General features: G+C 40.5%; 1 protein-coding gene across 1 annotated transcript; it reads left to right on the forward strand.

Annotated features, from left to right (window-relative positions):
- The first annotated feature begins 15277 nt into the window (after positions 1 to 15277).
- LOC115374847 (complement factor H-like) lies at positions 15278 to 26862 on the forward strand. The gene is made up of 9 exons (XM_030073990.1): positions 15278 to 15476; positions 16196 to 16375; positions 16476 to 16667; positions 23378 to 23506; positions 24530 to 24586; positions 25077 to 25238; positions 25355 to 25528; positions 25967 to 25992; positions 26215 to 26862. Exons 1-9 carry the CDS (start codon positions 15278 to 15280, stop codon positions 26233 to 26235), a joined length of 1140 nt encoding a protein of 379 aa, XP_029929850.1. The 3' UTR covers positions 26236 to 26862.
- The last annotated feature ends 193 nt before the right edge of the window (positions 26863 to 27055 follow it).

Genomic DNA, 27055 nt, shown 5'->3' on the forward strand with positions numbered 1-27055 from the left:
GGTTTGACAGGAAGCCTTTGTTGTGGGCTGTGATCGTCTTCCATGCTCTTTAGGCAAGCAGGCAGGAAGGCGGTCTGTTCCCATGCCCCCCGCTTCCCACAAAGGCTCCAAACAGAGGCACGAGGATTCACAATGACCATCCCTGAGGGAGAGCGCCGACTGCCTTCGACCCCGCCAGCTTTCCCTCCATCTGCCGCTTCACACTGCCAGGCAGCCACATCAGCTTGTGGTCTCACATACAGCCCTTATTAGAACAGTCACATGTCATGCATGGCCCGAAGCATCAACACACTCATCAGAGACTGTTTGCCTTCCTGTGTGTGTGTGTGTTTGTGCTGCTATGTCTTTCCGTGTGAATTAGCAGAGCCTGAGATGAGAAGAGAGGCAGTGTGGCTGAGAGACAATACACACTTACAAGAATAAATATTCAGCTCATGAATCTCGGCAGTCAAGAGCCCGCAGCAGTAGTTCAGAGAGAGCGAGAGAGAAAGGAATCTTGATACTCCCATTCCACTGCACAAAGATTAATGGCAGCAATAGCAGATAGAACTGTTCAAAGTGCAGAAAAATCCCACTATCTCAACTTTTCAATAAAGTTCGGTTGACAGCTATCTGCTGCGAGATCAGGATTAACTTTAGATACATAAAGTTTTTGCTGTGATAGAAAATATGCTCAGTACCAAGCAGTTTTCCCAGAGTCTTTGACAAGTGCAAATTTAGGCTGACTCCAGGACTTTTTTTTTTTTTTTTTTTTTTTATCAAATGCATACACTGAAATCACAGTCACTGTTTTCGAGCAGTTTTGGGTGGCACAGGCTGTAGAAGTCTATTTGCACAATGAGGAGTGACAGCTCACAGCAGCGGAGTGAATGCAGCAGAAGATACATGTTTTCTAGTTAATGCATATATGGCCATTTCCGTTTTATAGTGGTAAAAATAAATAAATAAATAAAAGCACTAAACAAAACAACCTCAGATAAAAGAACTGAGCAAATTTTCCATAAAGATCGTTTCATATGTGAGCCAGCATTTGACCTCTAACGTGCTTTTATTACGGTGATTTGCTGGCAAACAAGGCAAATGAAATAATTATGTGAGCAGGGCTTTTCGTCCCCATGCCAGCACACCACACTGCATTACATTCTCCATCAGCTTGCTCATTTGCTCATGCTGTCTGCGGCATCATCGGATCATTGAGGCCGAAGGAAGATGTAAAGTGAAAGATGGAGAATAAATGAGTGAAACCCTGGAAGGAATTGGCAAGTGAGTTTCTTCATCAATCAACAGAGGCAGGATGAGATTGCAACAAATTGCTTTTGGTAAAGTAGATATTGGAAGGCAAAATCAATATAGAGGTGAGCCTCTGGAGACTCTGGGTCTCTTACAGAGAGAACAAATTACATCCAGGCTTCCCAAGTCTCCTGTCTGCCAGGATATCTATGGGAAGTATTTAACATGTGAGCCTTCAACCCTGTGTTAGTCATGTCTTGTGGGTCCAGTGCTCATCTCCTTGGACAATATTGGTCTCAGTCTGTAGTCGATAGAAACTTTGTCTTCCAGGAGCTCAAATTATCACACAAGGTCAAGCAATCCCGCTAATGCCAGTGCATTTGAAGGAGTACTCCTAAAGTGAAAAAAGTGAAAAACTTTTTGAAATACACACGATACTTTGTGTAAATAAGACAGCTTCGGAGCTGCTGTAGTGTTTATTTTTTCACTTTGACGTAGCTTGGCTAATGACTCCCATAGACTTCAAGTCTTTATGCTAAGCTAACAGAAAATGCTACCCACAGGAACTGAACCAGTGGACGTGCAGAAATGATAATAGTATGGAACATCTTGTCCCAGTCTGGGTACATTGCAAAAGGGGTATCTTGCCCCCAAAATATTGGAGTATGTCTTTAAATTAAAGTTTAAGCTAAAGGACAGTTCTGTTATTTTTCAACCCAGGCAGCCTGAGAATGCTGATCCTCATCATTTATAATCGTACATAACACAACCACCACTGATTTAAGTTACAAGAAACTTGCCACTCTGCTGCACAAATCAATAGCAAGGCAGCTATAACCACTATAGACGATGAAAACCTGTATCTGAAGTAGAGATAATAATGAGAAATGACTGGCAAGGCTTGCTCATCATACTGTATTTGCAAAACCGCAGAAAGATAGAAGCTCTATGTCTTATTAGTCATGTGATATGGCGTTTGGTGTGTGCAGACCTCGCCTGTCTCTGCAAGGCCTCTCTGGTGGGCCTGTGCAGTTTGTTTGACAGTACAATGAGACAGCCGGCGGTAAGAGAAAGAGGCGAGATGACATGCAAGGTCTGTGATTTAAACCTCGCACATTCACAGTTGTGCGGTATGCGCCTTACCCAGCCAAGCCACCACAACATTCCCTGAGCTGGCTGCCCTTGATTTTCATCAGGCAGCCTGCTTCCTCTGAGAACATTCCCATAGCTGCATTTGCATATTTTCAAAGTCAGACAAACGCTGCATACTGGTATCACAGGGGAATTTGAAACACAACTTTGCGTGTATTTGTGTATCACCGGTTGAGTGAATGTTGGTGCTCAGGTTCACCTGTGAGTGCACGTGTGGGCGTTGATGGATTATTTGTAGCACTCAAGGGACTTTTATCTGAGGAAGTAAGGCAGTTTGTGAGAAATGTTACTAGAATATGTGACCTGTTTTTTTTTTTATTATTATTATTTGATGTGAGCATCTGCTCTTCAGTATGTTCTCCGTCTCTTTGCCGCGTTGCTGTTCCAGCGTTGCTCCATTATGCTGTTACCCCTCTGTAGCTGTGTGACTTCAACGGCACAGTGTTGACGTGAAAGGGTGTCGAGGAAGCGATACATGCAGAGCAGAGTGTGAAATACAGCCAAATCAGAACGCTTTTCAATCTTCATTTCTCGTCCCTCGCTTTGAGTTATTCCTGTTTTGAGTAACTGTTGAAAAAGTTTGCATTTTCGCACTAAAAAATTAACAGCTACTGATGCATGTGAGGGTGAGGACATGAAAGAGCATTACTACATTTCTCCTCTTATCCCTTCACAGCCACCCCTTAGGAAGGGAGAGAAACCACCGAGAGGACGCCACACACACACGGAAATAGAATATTTGCGTGTGTGTGTGTGTGTGTGTGTGTGAGGATTAATTCGTAGGGCAAACACTTCAAAACAACCACCTAATATTTTTCTAGGTCATTAATCAGCGACGATAGTCAATTTCGTAGAGCATAGAGACACAACTCAAGTATGCAGGATCAAATTTATCCAGTTTACAAATTAATATTTAATAGTGCAACCTCATGGTAAAGCCCTTATAAAACACCTGTGTCCATATAAATATATTCTGGAAGCCTGTATATAGTTTATACTGTATATAGTTCAGGTTTAGTATGCACTATAACAAATAACAAATAAAATGTATTATTATTATTACTAAAGTAGCAATACCCACCTGGGTAGTCTGGGTAGTGATAATAATCATTATTATCATCACTGGCCACTGAAAATATACTATAAATAAGAGTAAAGAAAAAAGGGATACATTACTCTAACCCCAAGCTAGACCTTTCCAGAGAACCATGCACCAGAGGTTTTCTCCACTCCTCTGTGGATATCTGGACCCCAGAAGCTGCTAATAATATATATTACAATCACACACACACACACTTTCTCTCCCCCCACTGACATGCTTGGCTTGTCACACTTCACTGCCTTCAAAGGATGTAGAGAAACAACACAGCAAGGCAAAGAGAATATGAAAGTGTGTAAGTCTGTAATACTGTAGCCGTCGAAATGATGTAATCCTAGCGCTGATTTTCTAACCTTCACTATACATTTGTCTAAGCGAAATGATGTGCTTTAATCATTCAAAAATAATTGCATACAGTATTTAAAAATTTCCTGCATCATTTACTGCCAGTGAAAATATTCCAGCTATTCTGTTTTCATGCAGGAGCACAAAGAGAGCAATGGTTTTCATCAGAAACGTGAACAGATTCAATGATACGGTCGCTAACAAGGATGGAGAGGAATCTACCTCGTGTGCCTTTCGCTCGTTTCATCTCCTGAAGATCCTGCAGTTGCACCATTTATCACAAGCAGCTTACTGTGAAATGTGTCACACACAAGAAAAGAGGTGGCGTTTTTGCAGTGGTCTGCCCAGCTGTTTGTATTCCCAGCAGCATACATAAGGACGAGCAAATAAAATGTTGTAGATCTTGCGTCTGTTGGTTTGCAGCTCCTGTGTACAGCAAAGGGCATCCCTTACAGATGTGAGGCAAGGAGAAACACACAGAGCACAGAAACCATCCGTCCCAGCAACAGTCGGCACGGAAGGCCAAGATAGTGTCATATTTACACTAAGATAGCACACTATTTACAATTCTGTGGTGATAAGGCTGTTTTTAGAGGTGACTTCGGTGACAAGTATTATGAGGAATTGTGTGAGTCAAATGCCACAACAGAATTAACTGCGTGCCGCCCTGTCTCTCCTTCAGATGCACTTGTGATAGCAAGGCCAGAGAGCTGTTGAGGCGCTGTGCTGAAACATCAGGTCATGTGTGAGGAGGCCTAAATAAAACACTGCCCAGCACATGAGAGTCAAGCAGAGATGGAAAGCATAATGATTGTTTTTTGTTTGTTTGTTTGTTTGTTTGGAGGACGGTGTAATTTTTCGTCATTTAACATTTAACTACGTTTAATCAAATCTGATGTCCTCTGACTTATCAGCCTTTTGCTATTTCAAAATCCTGACTTCCTGTGGACTCTGAACAATCAAACCGATTTGCAGTTGAGGAGGGTGTATGACTAATGGTGCACTTGTCATCCAGGGTGGCTCTTGGGTAGGGTCAAATTAATCATTATTGAGCCAGGCATTTCCCGGACAAGCTGACAAACATTGGATAAACATTGCACTCCAGAACTTTGCCAAATGAGGCACTAAATGCATGAAACCATGGAACACAACCTCTAAATGTGATGCAATCCAATCTCTGAAGATTGTAAATAAATAAATAAGAATGAGAATAATCTTGTAACTTTGATGTTTGAAAGGATCCCCCCCTCTGTCTTTTAATGGTGTGTGAACCTCAGTGTCTTCCACCAGGGAAATTTGTGGTGACCCCCCTCAATCATCAACACCAGCTCCTTCTCCCCAAATGTTCCAGTTTCCAGAGCCAAGGTCCAGTCCACCACAGCCTCTGGCCCAACCGAGTGGTATTGCACCCAAATCTTCCTCCTCCTCCTCCTCCTCCTCCTCCTCCTCCTCCTCCTTCCACCATGACTCTTGAAGTCTTGTTCAAGCCAACTGTGTTCTGTTTTTTTTTTTTTTTTTTTTTTGGAATAAGTCACTGTTATCCTGTTTGATTCTGTATTGTACCTGTAGCCCAGAACACCAGTAAAATATTTCAATGATTACAGGCCAGTTGCTCTGACTTCTGTTTCCATCGTCCAGCCAACTGAAGAAGAACAAACAAATTGTTCTTGAAGTTATTTCATTATTGTAGCAGTAGGTGTAGAAGTAAAAAGCAATGGAAAAACGGTGCAGGGCACATGAGGATCCAGCAGAGGGCGATCAGAGATAGTCACACCTCCAAGATGCCAGCTTTGTGTCAAAGAACTGTCTGTGCAGAGCTGAGCATTCATCAGCTTGCTTTTTAAATCTATATCTATCTATCTATCTATCTATCTATCTATCTATCTATCTATCTATCTATCTATACTACCAGTCAAAAGTTTGGACACACCTTCTCATTCAATGTTTTTTCTTTATTTTTACTACTTTCTACATTGTAGATACATACTGAAGACATCAAATATATGAAGGAATACAAGGAAGTTTATTCGTCATTATACAACAGGTTGTATAACGAAATTAAAATGAAGCAAAATATGCAAATAAGCAAAATTAAGCAAGATATATGGAATTATGTAGCAAAGAAAAAATTTTAAATAACTCTAAATATGTTTTATATTTTAGATTCCTCAAAGTAGCCACCCTTTGCTTTGTGTTGTGCAGAAGTCAGGTTGGTACACAGCTGACAGCCCTTTTTGACAACTGTTAAAATTCATATTATGGCAAGAACCAATCAGCTAACTAAAGAGAAACAACAGTCCATCGTTACTTTAAGAACTGAAGGTCAGTCAGGCCACAAAATTGCAAAAACTTTGAATGTGTCCCCAAGTGCATTTGCAACAACCATCGAGCACTACGGCGAAACTGGCTCACATGAGGACCGCCCCAGGTTAGGAAGACCAAGAGTCACCTCTGCTTCTGAGGACAAGTTCATCTGAGTCACCAGCCTCAGAAATCGCAAGTTAACAGCAGCTCAGATCAGAGACCAGATAAATGCCACACAGAGTTCTAGTGGCAGACACATCTCTACATGAACTGTGCAGAGGAGACTGCGTGAAGGCCTTTATGTTCAAAAAGCTGCTAAGAAACCACTACTAAGGAAAGAAACGCAAAGAATGAACATTCTTTGTGTTTCTTAATGGAGATGGAGTGCTGCGGCAGATGACCTGGCCTCCACAGTCAATGGACCTGAACCCAATCCAGATGGTTTGGGATGAGATGGACCGCAGAGTGAAGGCAAAGGGGCCAACAAGTGCTAAACACCTCTGGGAACTCCTTCAAGACTGTTGGAAAACCATTTCAGGTGACTACCTCTTGAAGCTCATCGAGAGAATGCCAAGAGTGTGCAAAGCAGTAATCAGAGCAAAGGGTGGCTATTTTGAAGAAACTAGAATATAAAACATGTTTTCAGTTATTTCACCTTTTTTTTTTAACTACATAATTCCATGTGTTCATTCATAGTACTGATGCCTTCAGTGAGAATCTACAATGTAAATAGTCATGAAACTAAAGAAAAAACTGCTGTACCCCTCTCTCTTTGTGTGTGTGTGTGTGTGTGTGTGTCTGTATTATATTGCATTTTCTGTGTGTGTTGACCACGGTCATATGTCAATAGGGCACTGGAGTGTATCCTGCACATTTCTTAACGGGACAATCATTAACTGCTCCTGATCTGCAGCAGCTCCTACACTCTGTTTGGTTTGATTGGGGATTTCATGCCTGACAAGATGTGCTGCAGATGCCTTGGTTTTGTTCTTCTCATTTGGCTTCCAGGACTATTACCTGGTAAGAACACTGACTTCTGTTATTTAACTGAATACAAACATTTGAATTTAAAAAAGATGTGCTCAGTTTGACTTGCATGTCATTTATGTCAGTGCAAAGTCAGGAGGAGTCGTGTGAGGCGCCCAGACTGGATGGTGGTTATGTTGTCCCTGCACAACAGAGCTACACTCATGGATCCAGCATCACTTATGCCTGTGATAATGGACGTAAACCAGCAGTGGAGAGCTGGTGGGCAACAAGTAGCTGTCAGAATGGAGAGTGGCAGCCTGCACCACAATGTATAGGTCAGTGCTTCATGAAGGATTCTTTTACTTTGTTTGAATAAGATGAAATGCAGCAAATACTCTTCGCAGACTAAGAGTACCATCCTTTTCACTTTTTTGTAGAAGTTCATGAAAAGCTTTAAATCCCTGTGGTCAGTTTATTTATTTTTTTAATGTTCTGAATTAGAGTGATCCAAATCTCATCTCAAAACTTACTGCAGTTTGCTAACAAACAAGTGTTTGTTTCCGTTTTGAAAGTGGGAAAAAAAAAGAGGCACGACATGTTAGTATGTCAGTAAGAATATTCAAATTTATGCTCGAGAAGCTAGACCGACACGGAATCAACTTAATTTAAAATAATTTCTTTTATTATTCCTTTTACTGTTGTGCTCCTCTGGAACACAAAGAGAAAAGTCCTCAAATGTCTGTGGAAATGGTGGTGTCAAACTGGTTTTATTGTCTTTTTGTTTATTGTTTTTTTCTCAGATGAAACATCATGTGTCCCACCAAATATCCCCAATGCAAAATACACAGAAAACCCTCACGGCTGGTACTCAGACTCAGAGAAAATTAGGATTACATGTAACAGCGGATATGAGTCTGAAAACCAGGACGCCACAGCTGTATGTAAAAATGGAACATGGACGTCAATGCCAACCTGTGAAAGTAAGTCTGTGGGATATGCTATTCTACTTAATTATATATATATATATATATATATATATACACTACTCACAAAAAGTTAGGGATATTCGGCTTTCGGGTGAAATTTCAGGATGAACCTAAAATGCATTATAACCTTTACAGGTGAACTTAATGTGACTTTCTGTAAACTTTTGAATGCACATGTCCAACTGTTCAGTGTTTCAGTACTTTTTGCACAAGTTGCTGTTCACTAACAAGGAGTTTAACGGCAAAATTCACATCAGGTGTTTGATGCTCCAGCTCATCGAGGTCGTATCATTAGGGAATGGCTGCTGGAGACTGGGGTACCTCAAATGGAGTGGCCTGCACTTTCTCAGACCCATCCCATAGAAAACCTATGGGATCAGCTGAGTCGCCGTGTAGAGGCTTGGAGCTCTGTACCCCAGAACCTCAATGTCCTGAGGGCCGCCCTTCAAGAAGAGTGGGATGCCATGCCTCAGCAGACAATAAGTCGACTTGTGAACAGCATGAGACGTCGTTGTCAAGCTGTAATTGATGCTCAAGGGCACATGACAAGTTATTGACACTGACATTTTTTGTTGTGGTATATCCACCACTGTTGTTGGCTTTTGTTTCAAGAAATTGTTTGAGATGAGGAAATCACCAGTGTATGCTTCTACTTAAATCCCCTACTTTCATGATGTAATATCACTGTAGTGTGAACATTTTACATTTTCCATAAATTTCACCCAAAAGCCGAATATCCCTAACTTTTTGTGAGTAGTGTATATATATATATATATATATATATATATATATATAAACAACCAGATTAACAACAATGTTTAAATGTTTTATGTTTGAATAACACTGATCAGTTGAAATTTTCAACTCTTTTTGCATTGCTGGTTTTTGTGACAGCCATGTTCATTCAGCACTTCGGTGTCTGTGTTCTCAGTGAATCAGCCATGTTAGAAACTACGACAACTAAGTATTGTCTTTCTGTGCATGTTCATTTGTCCTAAAATTTGATTCATCTTTATATATTACAGAGAGCAAGGATGCATGTGATGCCCCTCCTAAAATCCCACATGCAATCATCATTCATCAGGAATACCACGACCTGTTTCCTGAAGAATCAAACGTAACCTATCAGTGTGAAGATGGGTTTACTGTAGGAGAAGGAGACGAAACAGAACAAATCCTGTATTGCATAGTTGGAAACTGGACCCAAATCCAGCCATGCAGTAAGTGGATAATACAGTGAAGACATGTTAATAGTACTATTTTTGGATTAAGAATTCAAGAAATTAGTTGCTACAGTAGAAAGACAATCCACCATAGACTTTTGGTTCATGATGTTGGAATGAGTTGTGTTTTTTTAAAAAATGGATATTTGCCACTTGAAAGAAGTAGCAACAGCATATAAAACCTCATTTATCACTTTTCAAAATTCTTTACAGAGGACTCTCTGATTAAAACACTGGCCAAGCTGGGAGATACAGCTACACTATTTGTGCCAAGTAATTGGTGATTTTGCAATAGGAAATGCCTCTTTTGGCCTGTCTTTTGGTCAGTCCAAAAAAAAAAGAAAAAAAAGAAACAACATCCCTTATTGTGCTCAGCCCTGAACCCTGTAGGCCATGTTTCAACAACAACATGGCCTACAGGACACTCTCCTCCCCTTCCAGACAATCAGTATGTAAAGTTGGTCAGTGCCACCTAGACTCCTGACCCACCTCCCCTCCAAGGTTAGTGATGTTATATGATACGATAATGAAATCGTTCTTTTTCCACTAAGCCCCACCCCTTTTTGGAAATGGAAGGACATGCCCCTGTCAACCAATCAGCTTGGAAAGTCGGTCTGTGCCACCACGACCAACCATGACCATCCCTGCTTGTACAAAGCCCGACTCCTTGCCACACCCGCTGACGCCCACTGAGCTGAAAACATACCTCTTCACTGGCCCATGACCAACCTTCCCACCTTGATTTGTGCAAATCCGTTCAGTAGGTCCAACGGCCTTGGTCTCCATCCTTGGAATGATTGGAAATGAGGTACCAGATGACCTGCGTGACCTTCTGGGCAAATATCTTGAAAGCATGCTGGACCATCATCAGGAGCCTAAGCCATTTAGAGATCTATGCACGAAGAGAAGAGAATCTTAGAATCCACTTGAGGAATTAAGACAGGGGTAGAGTGTGCTCTCCTACTTTTCTGTGTCAGCAGGCGTGCAGCTGCCTTCTGTACTAGTTGTAACCTGCCTAATGCAGTCTCAGGTCAACCAGATAGGAGAGCATTCAGCTGCTGAATTTGAAATAAAAGCATGCATGAGTTTTTCTGTATCTCCTTAGGTCAAAAATGACTAAACTCTGGCAGTGTTTCAGAGGCTGTTTTTGTGACATTTCTAATTATAATTATTATATTATTATTATTATAATGTGGAGTTCAAAGTTAATATCTGAGTCTACAATCCCTCCAAGGTTCTTAGCCTTGGGATTGATGTTTTGTGCCAAAGTTCCTAAATATGGAAGTACCCTTCCTTGTTTGGCCATAGGACAAATAACCATGACTACTGTTTTTTTCTCTCTTCAGCTGTAGAAAATTTTGGTACATCCACAAGTTGATACATTAATACAAACGATTCTATAGCAGTAAAACACCATCAAAAGTTATGCTACAAAAGCTCACACTCGTCCTGGAGTAAAATCAAAGTCTCCGATATCCAGGCGTATTTTCAGTATTTCCCAAACACACATATTTTTGCTCAAATGTTGCTGCAAAGAACACTTCCAGAAAATCCTTTCACCCGCATGAGCACAAGCGTGAGCAAAAGCTTTTTCATTGCGGGCAGGAAAGATACTGACAGGATAAACATGCTGTACAACGCTTAGTAAAACTTTTGTTCAACATGGGTGTGGAGAACACTTAATAACTGTATATTTCAACGTTATCTTTGATGACAGTATAAGGCAAAGAAAAACACATCTGCTGCCGTCTGCTCCCACCCTCTAGAGTGGAGGGATGAAGCTTGGAGAAATCCCACAAAAGCCCGGCTGTCGGGTGCTCTGGGGCTGCAAGTCGGCTGCAGTGCGGCTGTCAGCAGCAGTAGGAGGAGTACGAGGAGCACATCTATTCAGGGGTTTTGAGTAATCAGCGTACAGTAGCACATGTGAAGGTGTTATCAGATTTCCTGCAATAACCCACTTACTCATATAAATGTGGTTTCTTATGTACATGTAGTAATGTGGGAGACACTGAAAACTGAAAATCTCATTATGTAGGCTACCTTTTTTTCTCCATAGGACTCTATATGTTAAATTGGTGTTATTTTGCATACTGTTTCCAACGTCATGACTGTTTTTTGGGTATCAGTGCTGTAAATCATGGCTGTATATTTAATTTCAGGGCCAGAGTTAAATTACTCTCTGTATCTGATCTGCATCTTACAGGGGCTTCTACTGACTTTGGCTTGGATCCCATTGTGAAAATACGCACAACAAGTAAGTGATTTCATTTCTTTTCTTTTCTTTTTTTTTTTCTTCTCAAATGTGAGCCAAGCACAATGCGGAATAGATTTCTGCAAACAAACAAACCTGATGAACAGAACAGCCTTGGATGATTTTGGGGAAGAACCAGGGCCAAAATCAACTCTGGTCAGTCAGCATGACTGTCAGTAAAGGACTGGTCAAATCCAAATCTGGATTTGATCAACAGACTGATTGCTTGAAAATCATTTTGTTAATGTGTGTTGTCTTTACAACAGCAAGTGCCATTTCCCAGGGTTATAATATAGCAACCTTAGATGTTTTGTATTTGTTTCCAGAAAAAAAAAAATATTTCAAAAACTGTTTTTCATTTCACTCCAGTTGACAAATGCGGGAAATCCCCCATACTGACCAATGGGGATGTTGTGAATACTACTCACCGGTCTTTGACATACCAGTGTAATGACTATTATAAACTAGTGGGTGAAGCAGAAGTGGTGTGTTACAGCGATGGATCTTGGTCAAAACTACCTACTTGTAAAGGTATGAGCTACACAATATTTCTGTGTATGTTTTTATCCTTAACGATCAATCAAAAATTTTACCTGAATAAAACAAAATGAACAAACTTGTGTTCTGTTCCTTTGGTGCAGTGACTCACTGTGCTGTGGACACTGCTAATTATCCTCAACTAGTACAACTGCCTCAAACTACATATCTGTTGGAGGGTCAGAGAAAGGAATTTGATTGTCTTGAAAAAACTTTCTATGGGACCCATTACAGTGCTTCAGTTTGGTGCTACAATGGAGAAAAATATGTTAAGAAATGTAAGTATGATTCAGCTCCTTACATGACATGTGCCACAACACCACACAAGCAGAATAAGTTCACAAAATTGCCAAAAGATGGAGTCATGACCATTCAGCCTGTTTGTCACGCACAAGCCGATTCACTGTGTTTCTGCACCATGTATGAAGATGTTTGTTAAATCAGGATGAAGAAGCCGAAGAAACCAGACAGCTAATACCTAAATTAATTTAAAAATGTAAATAAATGGAGGAACAGCACAAACGTTCCATTGTAGGCAGCAGCAGTCTGATCTTTTTAAAACTATACCATCTCCTTTACTGAAAATGAATATTTTCCCTGTTCAGCCAGGGCTATAAAATATTTTGTAAAGCAGATGTAGCCTGCGCAGAAATCTAGTGAGTCATGTTTCATTAACAAACATCTCTGTGAAGTCAAGTGTGCCAGATATTCACTGCTCTGCTTCCTCACCTGATTCCATTTAGGCTGTGGTCCGTGGCCCTGGGTAAGTGTCAGTCTTGTGTCTGCTGGTCAGGCTACTCTGTTCACGTAGTTGTTGCTTGCCATCTCTCATATGAGTCACAGTTTTATAAATGGAAAAAAAAGAAAAGAAAAATGATCATCCTCATCATCATCAGATTAATTATTAATGTTTTTATGAAATAAGACCAATAATGTTACTTATTACAGACATGATTTTTATGTAATCGCTTTGGGGATTATGTTTTATTTTGTAGTTACACACACACACACACACACACACATATATATATATATATATATATATATATATTTTTTTTTTTTTTTTTTTTAGTTATGCAAACATGCTGTTGTTGACTTATTGTTTGAATTTTTTTTCTGTCTTCAGTGCAGAGAATGAAGGAGAAAAAGCTGCTGGGTCCTTTGTGTCCTCTAACCACCAACCAAAAACAAAAAGCAGCTTGAGAAGCCAGGGGAAGAAATTCAGAAACCAGAAAAACAACGCCTGACGTGCCCGACCATGCTGTCACTGCATTTTTATTACTACTGTTTTCATCTTGATATATATATTCTTCACAGGATAAGTAAAAGGAAGAAAAATGATGTGTTAAATCAAATGTCATAACAGCCATGTGTAATAACCAATGAAGCAGCTGATACATTCATACCCAGCTGCAAATGTCATTGTTGATGTGAAAATATGAGAATAAATAAATATATAAAGAAAGAAAGAAAGAAAGAAAGAAAGAAAGAAAGAGGTGTATATTTAATGGACCTAAATAAAATTTTGAATAGTGTTTTGTGACTGGAATTGTCTTTCAGTATGGATAAAACAATCAATATACATGTTGTCATTTAATATGCATTAGACACAATAATTGTCACCTGTGGAGGTTGGTCGGATCCAAGCGCAGGAGCAAGCAGGCAAGGAGCTCAAAGAACAACAAAATATTTAATACTATCTAGGGCAACACAGGAAGCGCTAGGAACACAAGAAGTACATACATCACACACAGCAAAGACAAGCAGCAAAAACAACGACCGACAAGGAACACAACTGAAAACAGGACTTAAATACACAAGAACTAATAAGCCAACGAGACACACCTGTGGAAGGGGCTGGAGCACAAGACAGGAGAACACAGAGGATAGGCTGAGGGAAACACCGGGAGGGATCAGAACAATCAGGGAAACACAACTCAAGACAGGTGTGGGAACTGGGAGGGGCAAACAAGACACAGGTGAAATCACTGAAGGGAACCGGGCAAAGGAAACACACCAAAACACACAGGAAAACAGAAACAGGAGTCCAACCAAAACACAAGAAGCACGAATCCATGACAATAATACAGTTTGAAATAAATGAAAACTAGTTTATATAACTAAAGGACGATAGCTAGGCTGGTAGTAGTGGCAGCAGTCACTTTTGTAATAGTCAAACAAAAACAATTACTTTACATTTGGCAACAACAAATTTAAAAGGTGTGAGGTTTTTAATGAGCCATGTAATAATTAACAGAATCCTCAAAATCCTGATGTTCGATCCCCAGTGTGGGAAATCACTCTGAAAGATGGAGGTATAAACAAACTTTTTTTGTGTGTGTTTGTTTTTGTGAGGGTTGTGTGATTAGCGGTGCTTCTGTAATCCAATGTAGCTCTCAGGCAGAGATAAGTTAATCATTGTCGCAGGCATTTCCCGAACAAGTTAACAAATATTGGATGAACACTAGACTGTTTACTGGAATATTAGTGACTCTGCTCTCATATGTGTTCAAAGTTTAGAGTTCATTTTGTCCCAAAGTGACAAATCAGCCCAAAACTCACAAAAGCTGTGTTAATCCTAAAGCATAAAAACCTTTGTGATGCAAACAATGCAGGAATGTAAATGTAAATGAGCAGTATCATCTGGGGTCAGGGAAGCAAAAATGGCCCACAACTTTGACTGGTGATGCAATGCAACATCATGGGTCATAATAAAACCCATTTAAAGAGATTAGCTCAAATATTAACAACTTGCCTTTTATAAAGTCATTTCATAGAAAACACCACTGAGGAGTTTCTCACAAATATCATACAGTACCCCTCTTTCCCTCTGTCCTCCTGTGTGTGTGTGTGTGTGTGTGTGTGTGTGTGCAATATTTGCATATTGCATTTTGTGTGTGTGTTGACCACGGTCATATGTCAATAAGGCACTAGAGTGTATCCTGCACATTTCTTAACTGGACAATCATTAACTGCTCCTGATCTGCAGCAGCTCCTACGCTCTGTTTGGTTTGATTGGGGATTTCATGCCTGACAAGATGTGCTGCAGATGCCTTGGTTTTGTTCTTCTCATTTGGCTTCCAGGACTATTACCTGGTAAGAACACTGACTTCTGTTATTTGATTGAATACAAACATTTTAATTTAAAAAAGACATGCTCAGTTTGACTTGCATGTCATTTATGTCAGTGCAAAGTCAGGAGGAGTCATGCTGGGCGCCCAGACTGGATGGTGGTTATGTTGTCCCTGCACAACAGAGCTACACTCATGGATCCAGCATCACTTATGCCTGTGATAATGGACGTAAACCAGCAGTGGAGAGCTGGTGGGCAACAAGCAGCTGTCAGAATGGAGAGTGGCAGCCTGCACCACAATGTATAGGTCAGTGCTTCATGAAGGTTTCTTCCAAGCAACTGAAATGAGATGAAACACAGCAAAAACCCTCAAGCGGGCATTCTGAGTATCATCTTTTAAATTTCTTTTTTCAATTTTCTTTTCTTCCTTACCACTTTGTTTTGAAAAGGTTTCAGGTTTGCTTCATCCAAAAGATATCAGGTTCCATCATTGCTATTTTGCTAACAATGTCATCTGCCTTTCACTACATTAAACTCTAGACTGGATATCTATATATGAGAGTCGATTTACAGAAGCAGTGTGCAGTAAAGTACTGTATGGACATGGATTATGCGTCCTGTAGTACTTAAACAGGGATTTGATTATAACAAAGCCGAAATCAGACAGACTTAAGGCCTCTGCAGAGGCACAAACCATCATAAAGGACCTAAACATTTTACTGTCTCATGAAATATTCCCTTGGAGTTTTTGGCTTTTATCAGCCAAATGCTGATGGAAAACAAACAGAACTTCACCTTTCAAACTCAAACAAAATCTTTCAAACATAAAATGACTTTCCTGAGTGCCAAGATGCTTCATTAACCTTTAAAGACCACTTGATTGTGACAGTTTCTGATATTCAAACAAACATAAGTGCTTTATAAAGTACACATACTACATGTCAAATGAGTGTTCCTAAGTACATAACAATACCTATGAAAACTGGTGTGAGCTGTGGCTCTCTCATTCTCTTTTTTTTCCCTCAGATGAAAAATCCTGCCTCCCACCAGTTATCCACAACGCACAATACACAGAAAACCCTCACGGCTGGTACTCAGACTCAGAGAAAATTAGGATTACATGTAACAGTGGATATGAATTTAAAAACCAGGACACCACAGCTGTATGTAAAAATGGAACCTGGACGTCAGTGCCAACCTGTGATAGTAAGTCTGTGGGATGTGTTATAACCCAGTCGCCATCATTCTGGACACTGTTTTCTTTCCTTATATAGACTATGATTCATTTTCTTATATTGTGTTTCAGAGAGCAACAAAGCATGTGATGCCCCTCCTAAAATCCCACATGCAGTCATCATTAATCAAGAATACCACGACCTGTTTCCTGAAGATTCAATCGTAACCTATCAGTGTGAAGATGGGTTTACTGTAGGAGGAGACGCAACAGAACAACTCCTGTACTGCATAGTTGGAAACTGGACCCAAACCCAGCCATGCAGTAAGTGGACGACATGTTTGTGAGAGCTTTTGGGATTGAGAACTACCAAACTGATCAAGTGTTCAAGTGTTTTCAAGAATGTTTTAAGAAACACAGAAATCATAGGTACACTAACAGCAGACACTCAGTTCCTCCTGTAGTCAAGAGTCTGAATCAGGCTGTTTTCAGCTCCAAACGGGGTCAAGAGGTCTGACCTGAATACTGGAGCAAATCCTGAGCAAGCTTGAAAATTGAATGTTGAATTGTAGAGTTACGCATGGTGCCAAGTTATCCTCCTTAGTTTCTCCGGGGTCCCCTGGGTTGCTAATCCACAATATTGTGTTCCTATTAACTTCCATAGCGCAGCAAAACCAGCTCCAAAATAACACTTTAGTGCATAAACAAAGCAAATTATGCCAATACAAAAAAATCTTAAAGTTATGGAAAGTTGTGGTAAGTGAAACGTCTCTTTCCTTATTATTTTGCTATTTGACTATGAAAGCAGTTCCAGCAAGTAGCAGCAGCAGGAAACTTGCATAGTAACCTTTCACTAGGAAGAAACAACCTGACAGTGCTGTCAAAAATAACTGTAAGTACACAAATATAATCCATTCAACTATATAGAGCATTTGTTCGAGCCCCCTAATACGACCCAAAGGACTCTTTCCTCAGCAAGTTAGCCTGCGAGCTAACGTAACGGACATTAGCCCGCTAACTAGAGCTAGTTTGCAAGTTAAAATTTGCTAACCAACATTAGCTCGCTAGCCACTAAACATAATTAGGAAAAACCCGAGTAGTGGGGCGGCATAGCTAAACTATCGTTCATTTTGTGATAAAAGCACCAAATTTGGTAGATGTGTTGGTGGATATATTTCAAACAAATCTGGATATTGGGCCATCACAAAATCGCCCCCTAGTGGCCATAGCAGGCATTTGATTTGTTAAAATGAATAAAAATATAAAAATGATTCATTAAAATACTTTAAAAATGTAAATACACATTAAATTAAGAAAAAATACAGTTATACACACTCAGTATCTCAAACACTTTCTGCCCCCACCACCACAACCACCACTGCAAGCCAGCTAGCCAACGAGCTGGCTAGCATATATATATATTCAGGACCGAAAATTGAAAAAGCCCCTTAGAAAACAACATGGTAGGAATTTTTGAGGAAAAGCACTTTATCTCTTGTTTCTGTATGATTATTTAATGCTGAATCCATTTCTGCCGTATGCCAAGCTGTAAAGGTTACCGTTTAGTCATAATTATTGATTAATTAGCATAGCTATAGTCGCCCAAAGTCAGAAATGGCTATCAGTTTCCTATTTGTCAATACTCTATATATGATTGTTTGGTATCATTGTAAAGGGGACCTTCTCAGCTTTCATTTAAGCCCATGGGTGTCTCTTTCTGACAAACACAGAGGTCACATGACCTCCTTAAACCATAAATTACACACATTTTCCCACATTTTTCGCCTAAACTATATAGTTTCTTTTATCCCTGTGGGATCAAGGGATATTAAGGACCCAAAAGACAACAACCACAATACCTAATGGACTTTGAGGATTCAGGAAATGTATGATATACCCATACTATTTCTTTGTGAGAGGTTATTGTGAGCCTTAAAATAGCAGTAATCGACTCAGGCCCATTCACCTCCATTCTTTCTTTGGACCAGCATTACATAAAACGACCTCACCAATTGTTTACTGTAATCCTCCGCCAGCACTCGTGAACACCGCGCCACAGTGTCGATATTTACAGGACTGCTGGGTCGCTTCACTCTGAAACCTAACTACATGTCATACTAAGATGATGCACAAATGACCTATTAGGTCGTTTTTTCGCCAGAGGATGGTCTCGTTGTTTTGCTGCACTATGGAAGTGAATGGAGAGACACACATTAAGTAGTGTTAATTATCAGCTCAGGGGAGCACAGAGCAGCTAATGAGGCTATTTCACCACCATGTGGACTCACAACGCCCAGCTGCAACCCCACACTAGCAGAGTTCAACTTTGCTCTAAAAATTAAAGGCAATTTGTATTACTGCCAGCATCTAGAGAGTCTAGAGGACTAGAGACCTATGCTTACGCACGCCATTAAAAAAAAAAACAACACAACACAAATAACAGAACTCTAGATTATAATATTTCTTCCAGAATAGTTATACCCTCATTTGTTTCAGCACCAAAGCCATCTGGAACAGACACAACCAACTTAGGTAAGACTGAGAATCTCTTGTCTGATCTCTGAGTGAACTCTATGTATTCAACCATAATACCATTACACCTGTACCTTATAGCATACCATTATATCTATCTATCTAACTATTTATCTGTCTATCATGATGTTTTAACCAGGGGGAGGAGCCACACCTGGTGTTGGACAAGGTGGTCATACAGCTGGAGTCGGGGGAGCAGGTAACACAGTTACTGACAATCAGCAATATACAGAAGGCTATTCATTTACAGTATGTATACAAAAGAACTAACTGTACATAAATAACACATAACAAGAACTTTAGATCATAATATTTCTATATATATTTCTATATATATTATGTATAAATTTAACATTAGATCAGAGAGGTGTTTGCAGTTTAGTGACGGTGTGTAAGGGTGCTTTCAGACCTGTCCCGTTTGGAGCAGTTGTTCCGAAACAGGGAGCGTTTCCCCCTAAAGATCGGTTCGTTTGGACATATGTGAACACAGCAATCGCGCTCGGATGCGGGACAAAACAAGCGGGCCGAGATCGCCTAGAGGAGGTGGTCTCGGCTCGCTTCCATTCGAGCCCTGGAGCGGTTCGTTTGCAGTGAGAACAGAATCGACACAGCAACCGACACAACTCACTCAGAACTGTGGTTCAACCAGCGTCAGAGCCCATCTTCGTCAGCGATTCCTTGTCGCGGCACGTCTTCTTCTCAGTAGATGCAGTGTGACATTATTTTCCCTGCGCAGTCTTGATTCCCGGTAGAACGGGATGTTTTCCTCCGTTACAGAACACATTCAGTAGTGGTTTTAGGCACGGGCGAAGTGGGCATTTTTTCATGTCATGTGGGGGGCGGCACAAGCGCAAAAAAAGAAAAAATATTATCAGCGCCGCGCACCTGTCAGATCCGGCAGACCTGACCAGGTGGGCGCGGTACCGGCCGGTGCCGTGGCCGGCCCGCCTGATGCCGACTGGTGCCGTGGCCGGTGGCTTATTTTTCAAACAACATTTTGTCCATATAAAAAGTAGGTAGGAGTAGTAACAAGGCAGTAATTTAACATGGGCAGAACCGCCACTGGGTAAACACAGAGAAACAAACTAGCCACACACGCTGAAGATGCTCCATGGTTTTTGTTTTTTCCGGGGTAAGAACGGAAGAGGAAACTTCTTCTTTGGGGGTAATTTCTGACCAATGAGAGAACAGTTTTTTCGCGCATGGCATTTGTTTACAGCTTTGAACCGCTACAGATGGTCGCCCTGTGAACACAAACGCTCCAAACGAAAAACGAGACAACTGTATCGATTTAGCCCCTGAATCGGAACAAAGCAAACGGGCCACAAGTCTGAAAGCACCCTAAGTGTCATTACCTCGTAAGCATTATTGTTACACGTTTGTTTCAACACCAAAGCCACCTGGAACAGACAGAACCAACTCAGGTGAGACTGAGCACCTCTTGTCTGATCTCTATGAGTGAACTCAAACACGTATTCAACCATTATACCATTACACCCTTACCTTATAGCATACTGTTATATCTATCTATCTATTTATCTGTCTATCATGATGTTTTAACCAGGGGGAGGAGCCAGACCTGGTGTTGGACAAGGTGGTAATACAGCTGGAGTCGGGGGAGCAGGTAACACAGTTACTGACAATCAGCAATATACAGAAGGCTATTCATTTACAGTATTCATGCAAAAGTACTAACTATACATAAATAACAACACAAAACAAGAACTTTAGGTCATAATATTTCTTCTTGAACTGATGAATACATTTTAGATGGGATCAGAGAGGTGTTTAGTGACGGTGTGTAAGTGTCATTACCTCGTAAGCATTACTGTTACACGTTTGTTTCAACACCAAAGCCACCTGGAACAGACAGAACCAACTCAGGTGAGACTGAGCACCTCTTGTCTGATCTCTATGAGCAGTGCCGGTATCCTGACAAATAGAGCTACTTCTCAGAATGACCTATCACCACGATGTGCGCACGTGCAAAGCGAAAAAAATTTTTTTCAGAGGACACGCCCATAATTTTGAGCTACCCGTGATCTTCTACATATATGGTGACAGTTAAAAATGCAATCTTTGACAGGTAAATGAAATGAAATTAGAGTAGATTAAAATGTTATCTCTAAAATTTGCAAGATAAAAAACAAATCGAAAATGCCTTATTTTTCAGGTGTTTCAAATAGTTTATGACAAGTAAACTAGCTGTTTGGGTGCATGGAAATAACGTATTTTGGAGCATCAGTGTGTAATAAGCATGTTTTAGCTGCTGCAGATGGAGCTAACGTTAATTAGAAATACATTTATAGAGGCAGTAGGTCATTCTGATAGATATTTGCTACCTGACAGAATGTGCTACTCCACTTACATACACTATATTACCAAAAGTATTCGCTCACCCATTCAAATGATCAGAATCAGGTGTCCTAATCACTTGGCCTGGCCACAGGTGTATAAAATCAAGCACTCAGGCATGCAGACTGTGAAACAAGACATTTGTGAAAGAATGGGCCGCTCTCAGGAGCTCAGTGAATTCCAGCGTGGAACTGTCATAGGATGCCACCTGTGCAACAAATCCAGTCGTGAAATTTCCTTGCTCCAAAATATTCCACAGTCAACTGTCAGCTCTATTATAACAAAATGGAAGCGTTTGGGAACAACAGCAACTCAGCCACGAAGTGGTAGGCCACGTAAAGTGACGGAGAGGGGTCAGCGGATGCTGAAGCGCATAGTGCAAAGAGGTCGCCGACTTTCTGCACAGTCAATTGCTACAGAGCTACAAACTTCATGTGACCTTCAGATTAGCCCAAGTACAGTACGCAGAGAGCTTCATGGAATGGGTTTCCATGGCCGAGCAGCTGCAGCCAAGCCACACATCACCAAGTGCAATGCAAAGCGTCGGATGCAATGGTGTAAAGCACGCCGCCACTGGCCTCTAGAGCAGTGGAGACGCGTTCTCTGGAGTGATGAATCACGCTTTCCCATCTGGCAATCTGATGGACGAGTCTGGGTTTGGAGGTTGCCAGGAGAACGGTACATTTCAGACTGCATTGTGCCGACTGTGAAATTTGGTGGAGGAGGAATTATGGTGTGGGGTTGTTTTTCAGGAGCTGGGCTTGGCCCCTTAGTTCCAGTGAAAGGAACTTTGAATGCTTCAGGATACCAAAACATTTTGGACAATTCCATGCTCCCAACCTTGTGGGAACAGTTTGGAGCGGGCCCCTTCCTCTTCCAACATGACTGTGCACCAGTGCACAAAGCAAGGTCCATAAAGACATGGATGACAGAGTCTGGTGTGGATGAACTTGACTGGCCTGCACAGAGTCCTGACCTGAACCCGATAGAACACCTTTGGGATGAATTAGAGCGGAGACTGAGAGCCAGGCCTTCTCGACCAACATCAGTGTGTGACCTCACCAATGCGCTTTTGGAAGAATGGTCAAAAATTCCTATAAACACTCTCCTCAACCTTGTGGACAGTCTTCCCAGAAGAGTTGAAGCTGTAATAGCTGCAAAAGGTGGACCGACATCATATTGAACTCTATAGGTTAGGAATGGGATGGCACTTCAGTTCATAGTATGAGTAAAGGCAGGTGAGCGAATACTTTTGGTAATATAGTGTACATTTAAAGAGGCTGTATGTTTGCTGCTCACACATATCTGACCTGAATCGTTACTAAACAATGTTTTTTGCTAGGGTAGGTCATTTCCAGTGAGAAGCTTAGTTAATCAGACTAGTCTGACAGGATCGCAGATTTTCAGGACACCGGCTCTACATGTTGGCGCTCTAGACAAAATTACTCCCTTGCGCCCCTCCATGCCTGCCTGCCTCTAGCAGCGCCCCTCCAGCAGATGGCGCCTTAGGCAACTGCCTATACCGTCTATGACAAAAGCCGGCCCTTTCTGTGTGAACTCAAACATGCATTCAACCATTATACTATTACACTCGTACCTTATAGCATACCATTATATCTATCTATCTATTTATTTATCTATCATGATATTTTAACCAGGGGGAGGAGCCAGACCTGGTGTTGGACAAGGTGGTCATACAGCTGGAGTCGGGGGAGCAGGTAACACAGTTACTGAAAATCAGTGAGTAATATGCAATTTAAAAAAAAAAAAAATTACTTTTACCAGCAAAAGAAAAATTCATCATAAAGGGAGATGAGGTACAGTATTCACATATTTACTCCATACTAACTCTGCATACTGTAAAAACACCAAACAACAGAACCACGGGTCATTATATTTCTTCCACTATAAAACAGTATGTAGGCTACTTTAGAGACAAGCTCTTCAGATAGTTTTGCAGTGTATCAATATTGTGCATGTGACATTAACTCCTGACCATTATTATCACACACTCCTTTCAGCCCCAAAGCCACCTGCAACAGACAGAGTCACCCCGAGTGAGGCTGAGCATCTCTTTTCCCATCTATAGGAGTGAACTGAATCATGTCTGTCAATCAGCCAATCAATCGCCTTGTTGTTTTTTCCAGTGGGAGGAGCCAGGCCTGGTGTTGGACATGGTGGGGGTGCATCTGGAGGTGGGGGGGCAGGTAACACAGGTGGGGGCCACAGTGGAGTGTCTGCTGGCAGAGACACACAACCTGCAGGTGGAGGTGGAGGTAGGTTACTGCCCTCCTATTGGTATCAGTTTTGTAGATAAGGATGGGTGGATTGGTGGGACACTGACTGAGTTGAGAGTCAGCACACTACTGACTGCAAATTGTGGGCCTCCTGGAACGGAATCAGACGTCCCTGTTTGCAATCACGAGTGAAATTGTGCAGTTGAAGGATTATGTTGATTTGTTTTAATAGAGACAGTACCAACCCGTCTCCTTATCATGTGATGGGGTAAATATCTGGTTGTCAGAACAGACAACAACCTTAAATTTGACATGCGCTGCTAAGTATAGTAAGAGGCAACTATGGTTTCACTTTCCTGAGAGACTGAAGTCTTTTAATGTTTAATGTTTGAGGTTCTGATGTCTCTCTTTTTTTTTTTTTTTTTTTTTTTTACCAGAATGTCATATAAAGCGTTCTTAGCGTCTGCCTCGTTTGTAGCCTTGGTTCTATGTAGGTGGAAGATCAGCACAAACGAGACAGCAGTGAGATACACCAGCAAACTAAGTGGTGTTAGTCAGAAATCCATAGCTGCCTGTCCTCTGAACTGATGTGTAATAAAATCAAACTCCTAATGCATGATAACAGCCACGCTCTGTATGGAAGCCAGTGCAGGTTTGGTAATACAGGGAGTGGGCATCTATTGCAGCATGGGATACACTCTGTGCATGTCTTTTATCCGTGCTGCAGTCAGGCTCCACAATGCACTTTAAGGCCTTAAGCTGCACTGAAGTTGCCCTGACAAAAACAAATTTAATTTGTTTTCCTGTGAGCTAAAATGAAGGTGCTAAGCTCAAGTGCAAATTGGAATAATTTTAATTTGGTTTCCTACTGTCATATGTCTTCTGTCTTTATATGTTTTGTGATGTATGTCCTGCTCATGTTTTCTATTCATGGACGCACCTTGGCCAAATGAATTTCCCTGCTTGGGATTAAGATTTTGCAACAACATATCAATTGTTTTTTTTGTTTTTTTTCATGTGGAAATTAATAAAAGTGGTTGGTATCTGATCTGTATCTTACAGGACCTCCTGGTGACTCTGGTTTAGGTTCCAGTGTGGATGGACCCCCTCTCTCACAAAGTAATTAAAAATATTTACTGTTCATTTTCTAACACATCTATCACGTAATATCACAAAAACCTTTCATCTATTTTCCAGGATGTGACTGGAGGGTATATGTAAAAAATGCATTGTACTTTTGATGTCATCGTATTTCTTCTTAGATATTTTCCTCAAATGATAGCTAAGATAGATAGCAAATGGCCATTAATAAATAAATTAATAAAATAAAATATAAATGAACTTTAGAAAAAACTTCAGGTTGTACCCTTGAGCGATCTGCTTTGGTCAGTCCACATGACTGTCAACAAAGGGCCGATCAAACCCCAATCTGGATTTAAATTAATAGGCTGAGTTCCTGAAATTTGTTTTCTTCATTTCTGTTGTTTTCACAACTACTGCAAACTGTTAAACTGGGACATCATTTAATTATGATAACTTTACTTGAAATTCATTCCAGAAAAAATATATTCTCTATTGCAAATATTTTTTGTTTTTCATTTCATTCCAGTCAGCAGATGTGGTGAATTCCCCATTCTGACAAATGGGGCTGTTGCTAGAACTGAAATTTGGTCTTTGACGTACGAGTGCAGTGACTTTTATAAACTGGAGGGTCCAGCACAAGTGATGTGTTACAGCAGTGGATCTTGGTCTGAACTACCCACCTGCAAAGGTATAAGACATTTACCACTTCTCTTTATTATTTTTGAACCTCAAATATCTTTCAAAACTGTTACCTGAATAAAACAAAACATCTGAACAAACTTGTTTTCTGGTCCTTTGATGCAGTAAACTTCTGTACTGTGGACACTGCTGACTATGCTGATTTACTACAACTGGGTCAACTCAAATATATAAAGGAGAGAGAGACTCAGAATTTAGATTGTAGAGCACAGGACTACTGGAGCCGCCAACTCCGTGCTGTCTTTTCCTGCCGTAATGGAAGAATATCCCGTACAGAGTGTAAGTATGACTCAGCTCTCCTTATATGACTTCTGCACAACACAAGAACACAACATGAGAAAATTCCAAATAACATACCATCCCAAATGTGTCAAAACCACAAGCTGACTCCCTAAGTTTCTGCATCATGTATGAAGATGTTTGTTTCAGCAGGATGAAGAAAGAAGAAATGAAACAGCCAATAACTTCAGTAAATTTAGGAACAGCACAGACCGTCAACTCTAGGAGACTGTTTTAGATTTGAGGATAAAACTGCCAAATTAAATTGAAACATGATAATGCTCTCTTGTTTGGCAAATGCATGCTTCCCCTGTGCAGTCAGGGCTGAAAATATGAAAACATTTTGACAACCTGGTGCAGCCTGTATGGAAATCTGTGAGTCAGGACTAAACTTCTTCAAATATTTACTCCTGTACTTTGTCGTCTGATCCCATTTAGGTTGTCGTGAGGACTTTATCAATTATGTAAGTGTTAATCTGGAGCATGCTCTTGAACAAACTATATGAAAAGTGATGTTCTCCATTTTACAATGTTTAATTCAGAATTATTTAATATGATATGAATACCAAACAGATTAATGTCTTAAAAACACACACACACACACACACACACACACACACACTGTGTAAGAAATTTCATTTGAAAAATGAAACATTTATTTTTTCATTCTTAATTGTTTTATCTAGTATTCACATTGTACGCTGTAATGCGGATGGGAAGAAGCTGCTGCTCTCTGTTTCTCTCAACACCGACGAGAAGAAATCACCAGCGTGTGAAGCCTAAAAACCCACCAAGTCTTGATGCTGTCATGTTGTTGACCGTGCTGCTGATTGTTTTTGAGTAGTTTCTTTTTCCCCCATTTGTTTCTAAATGACCTGTCTGTGATTTACGGTGGATAAGGATGTTGTTAAGTAAGAGGCCATGCTTACAACCATGTGGAAGAACTGAGGAAACAGCAGAATGTTCCTCCATGCAGTTTGTATCTTCAAACCCTGAGCTGAAATGTCGCTGGTAAAGATGTGAATGAATGAGACTGAATGAATATGGTGTATTTTCAATGAACAGGCCTGAATAAAATGTTTTTGTGACTGTCCTCCAATATGGATGGCTCTCAATGGGCACCTGCTAATTTAATATCTGTGAAAAAGAAAAAGTCCACATCAACAGATCAATAGATCAATCGATAGAGCGAACCAAGTAAAATTCATGTTTTTTAAAACTGTGCCTTTTCTTTCCACATTTGGACATTGCAAATTTGAAAGGAGACTGGCCATCAATTGTGTTATAATTAATATTATAAAACACTGCTACTGACGCAAAACTAAAATTCATCATTTAAAACTTTTCCAAAGTCTATATTCAAATGTGAACCTGTTTCATCACATTTTCTCTGCTCCCACTTTACTTTGTCTAGTTCACCTGAATCATTAAATAAATACAAATAACAAATGATTTCTGTTGACTATAAATGATATTTATTTTGAAATTTTACTGTGTGAATAAAGGAAGAGTGTGACACAAACATAA

The sequence above is a fragment of the Myripristis murdjan genome, chromosome 17 (assembly GCF_902150065.1).
Source record: "Myripristis murdjan chromosome 17, fMyrMur1.1, whole genome shotgun sequence".
NCBI lineage: Eukaryota > Metazoa > Chordata > Actinopteri > Holocentriformes > Holocentridae > Myripristis > Myripristis murdjan.

Coding starts and splice junctions, on each gene's coding strand:
- LOC115374847 (XM_030073990.1), top strand. CDS start 15,278: ATGTCAGTGCAAAGTCAGGAGGAGTCATGCTGGGCGCCCAGACTGGAT. Junction 15,477..16,195: donor GCCTGCACCACAATGTATAG/GTCAGTGCTTCA, acceptor TTTTTCCCTCAG/ATGAAAAATCCTGCCTCCCA. Junction 23,507..24,529: donor ACCTGCAGGTGGAGGTGGAG/GTAGGTTACTGC, acceptor TGTATCTTACAG/GACCTCCTGGTGACTCTGGT.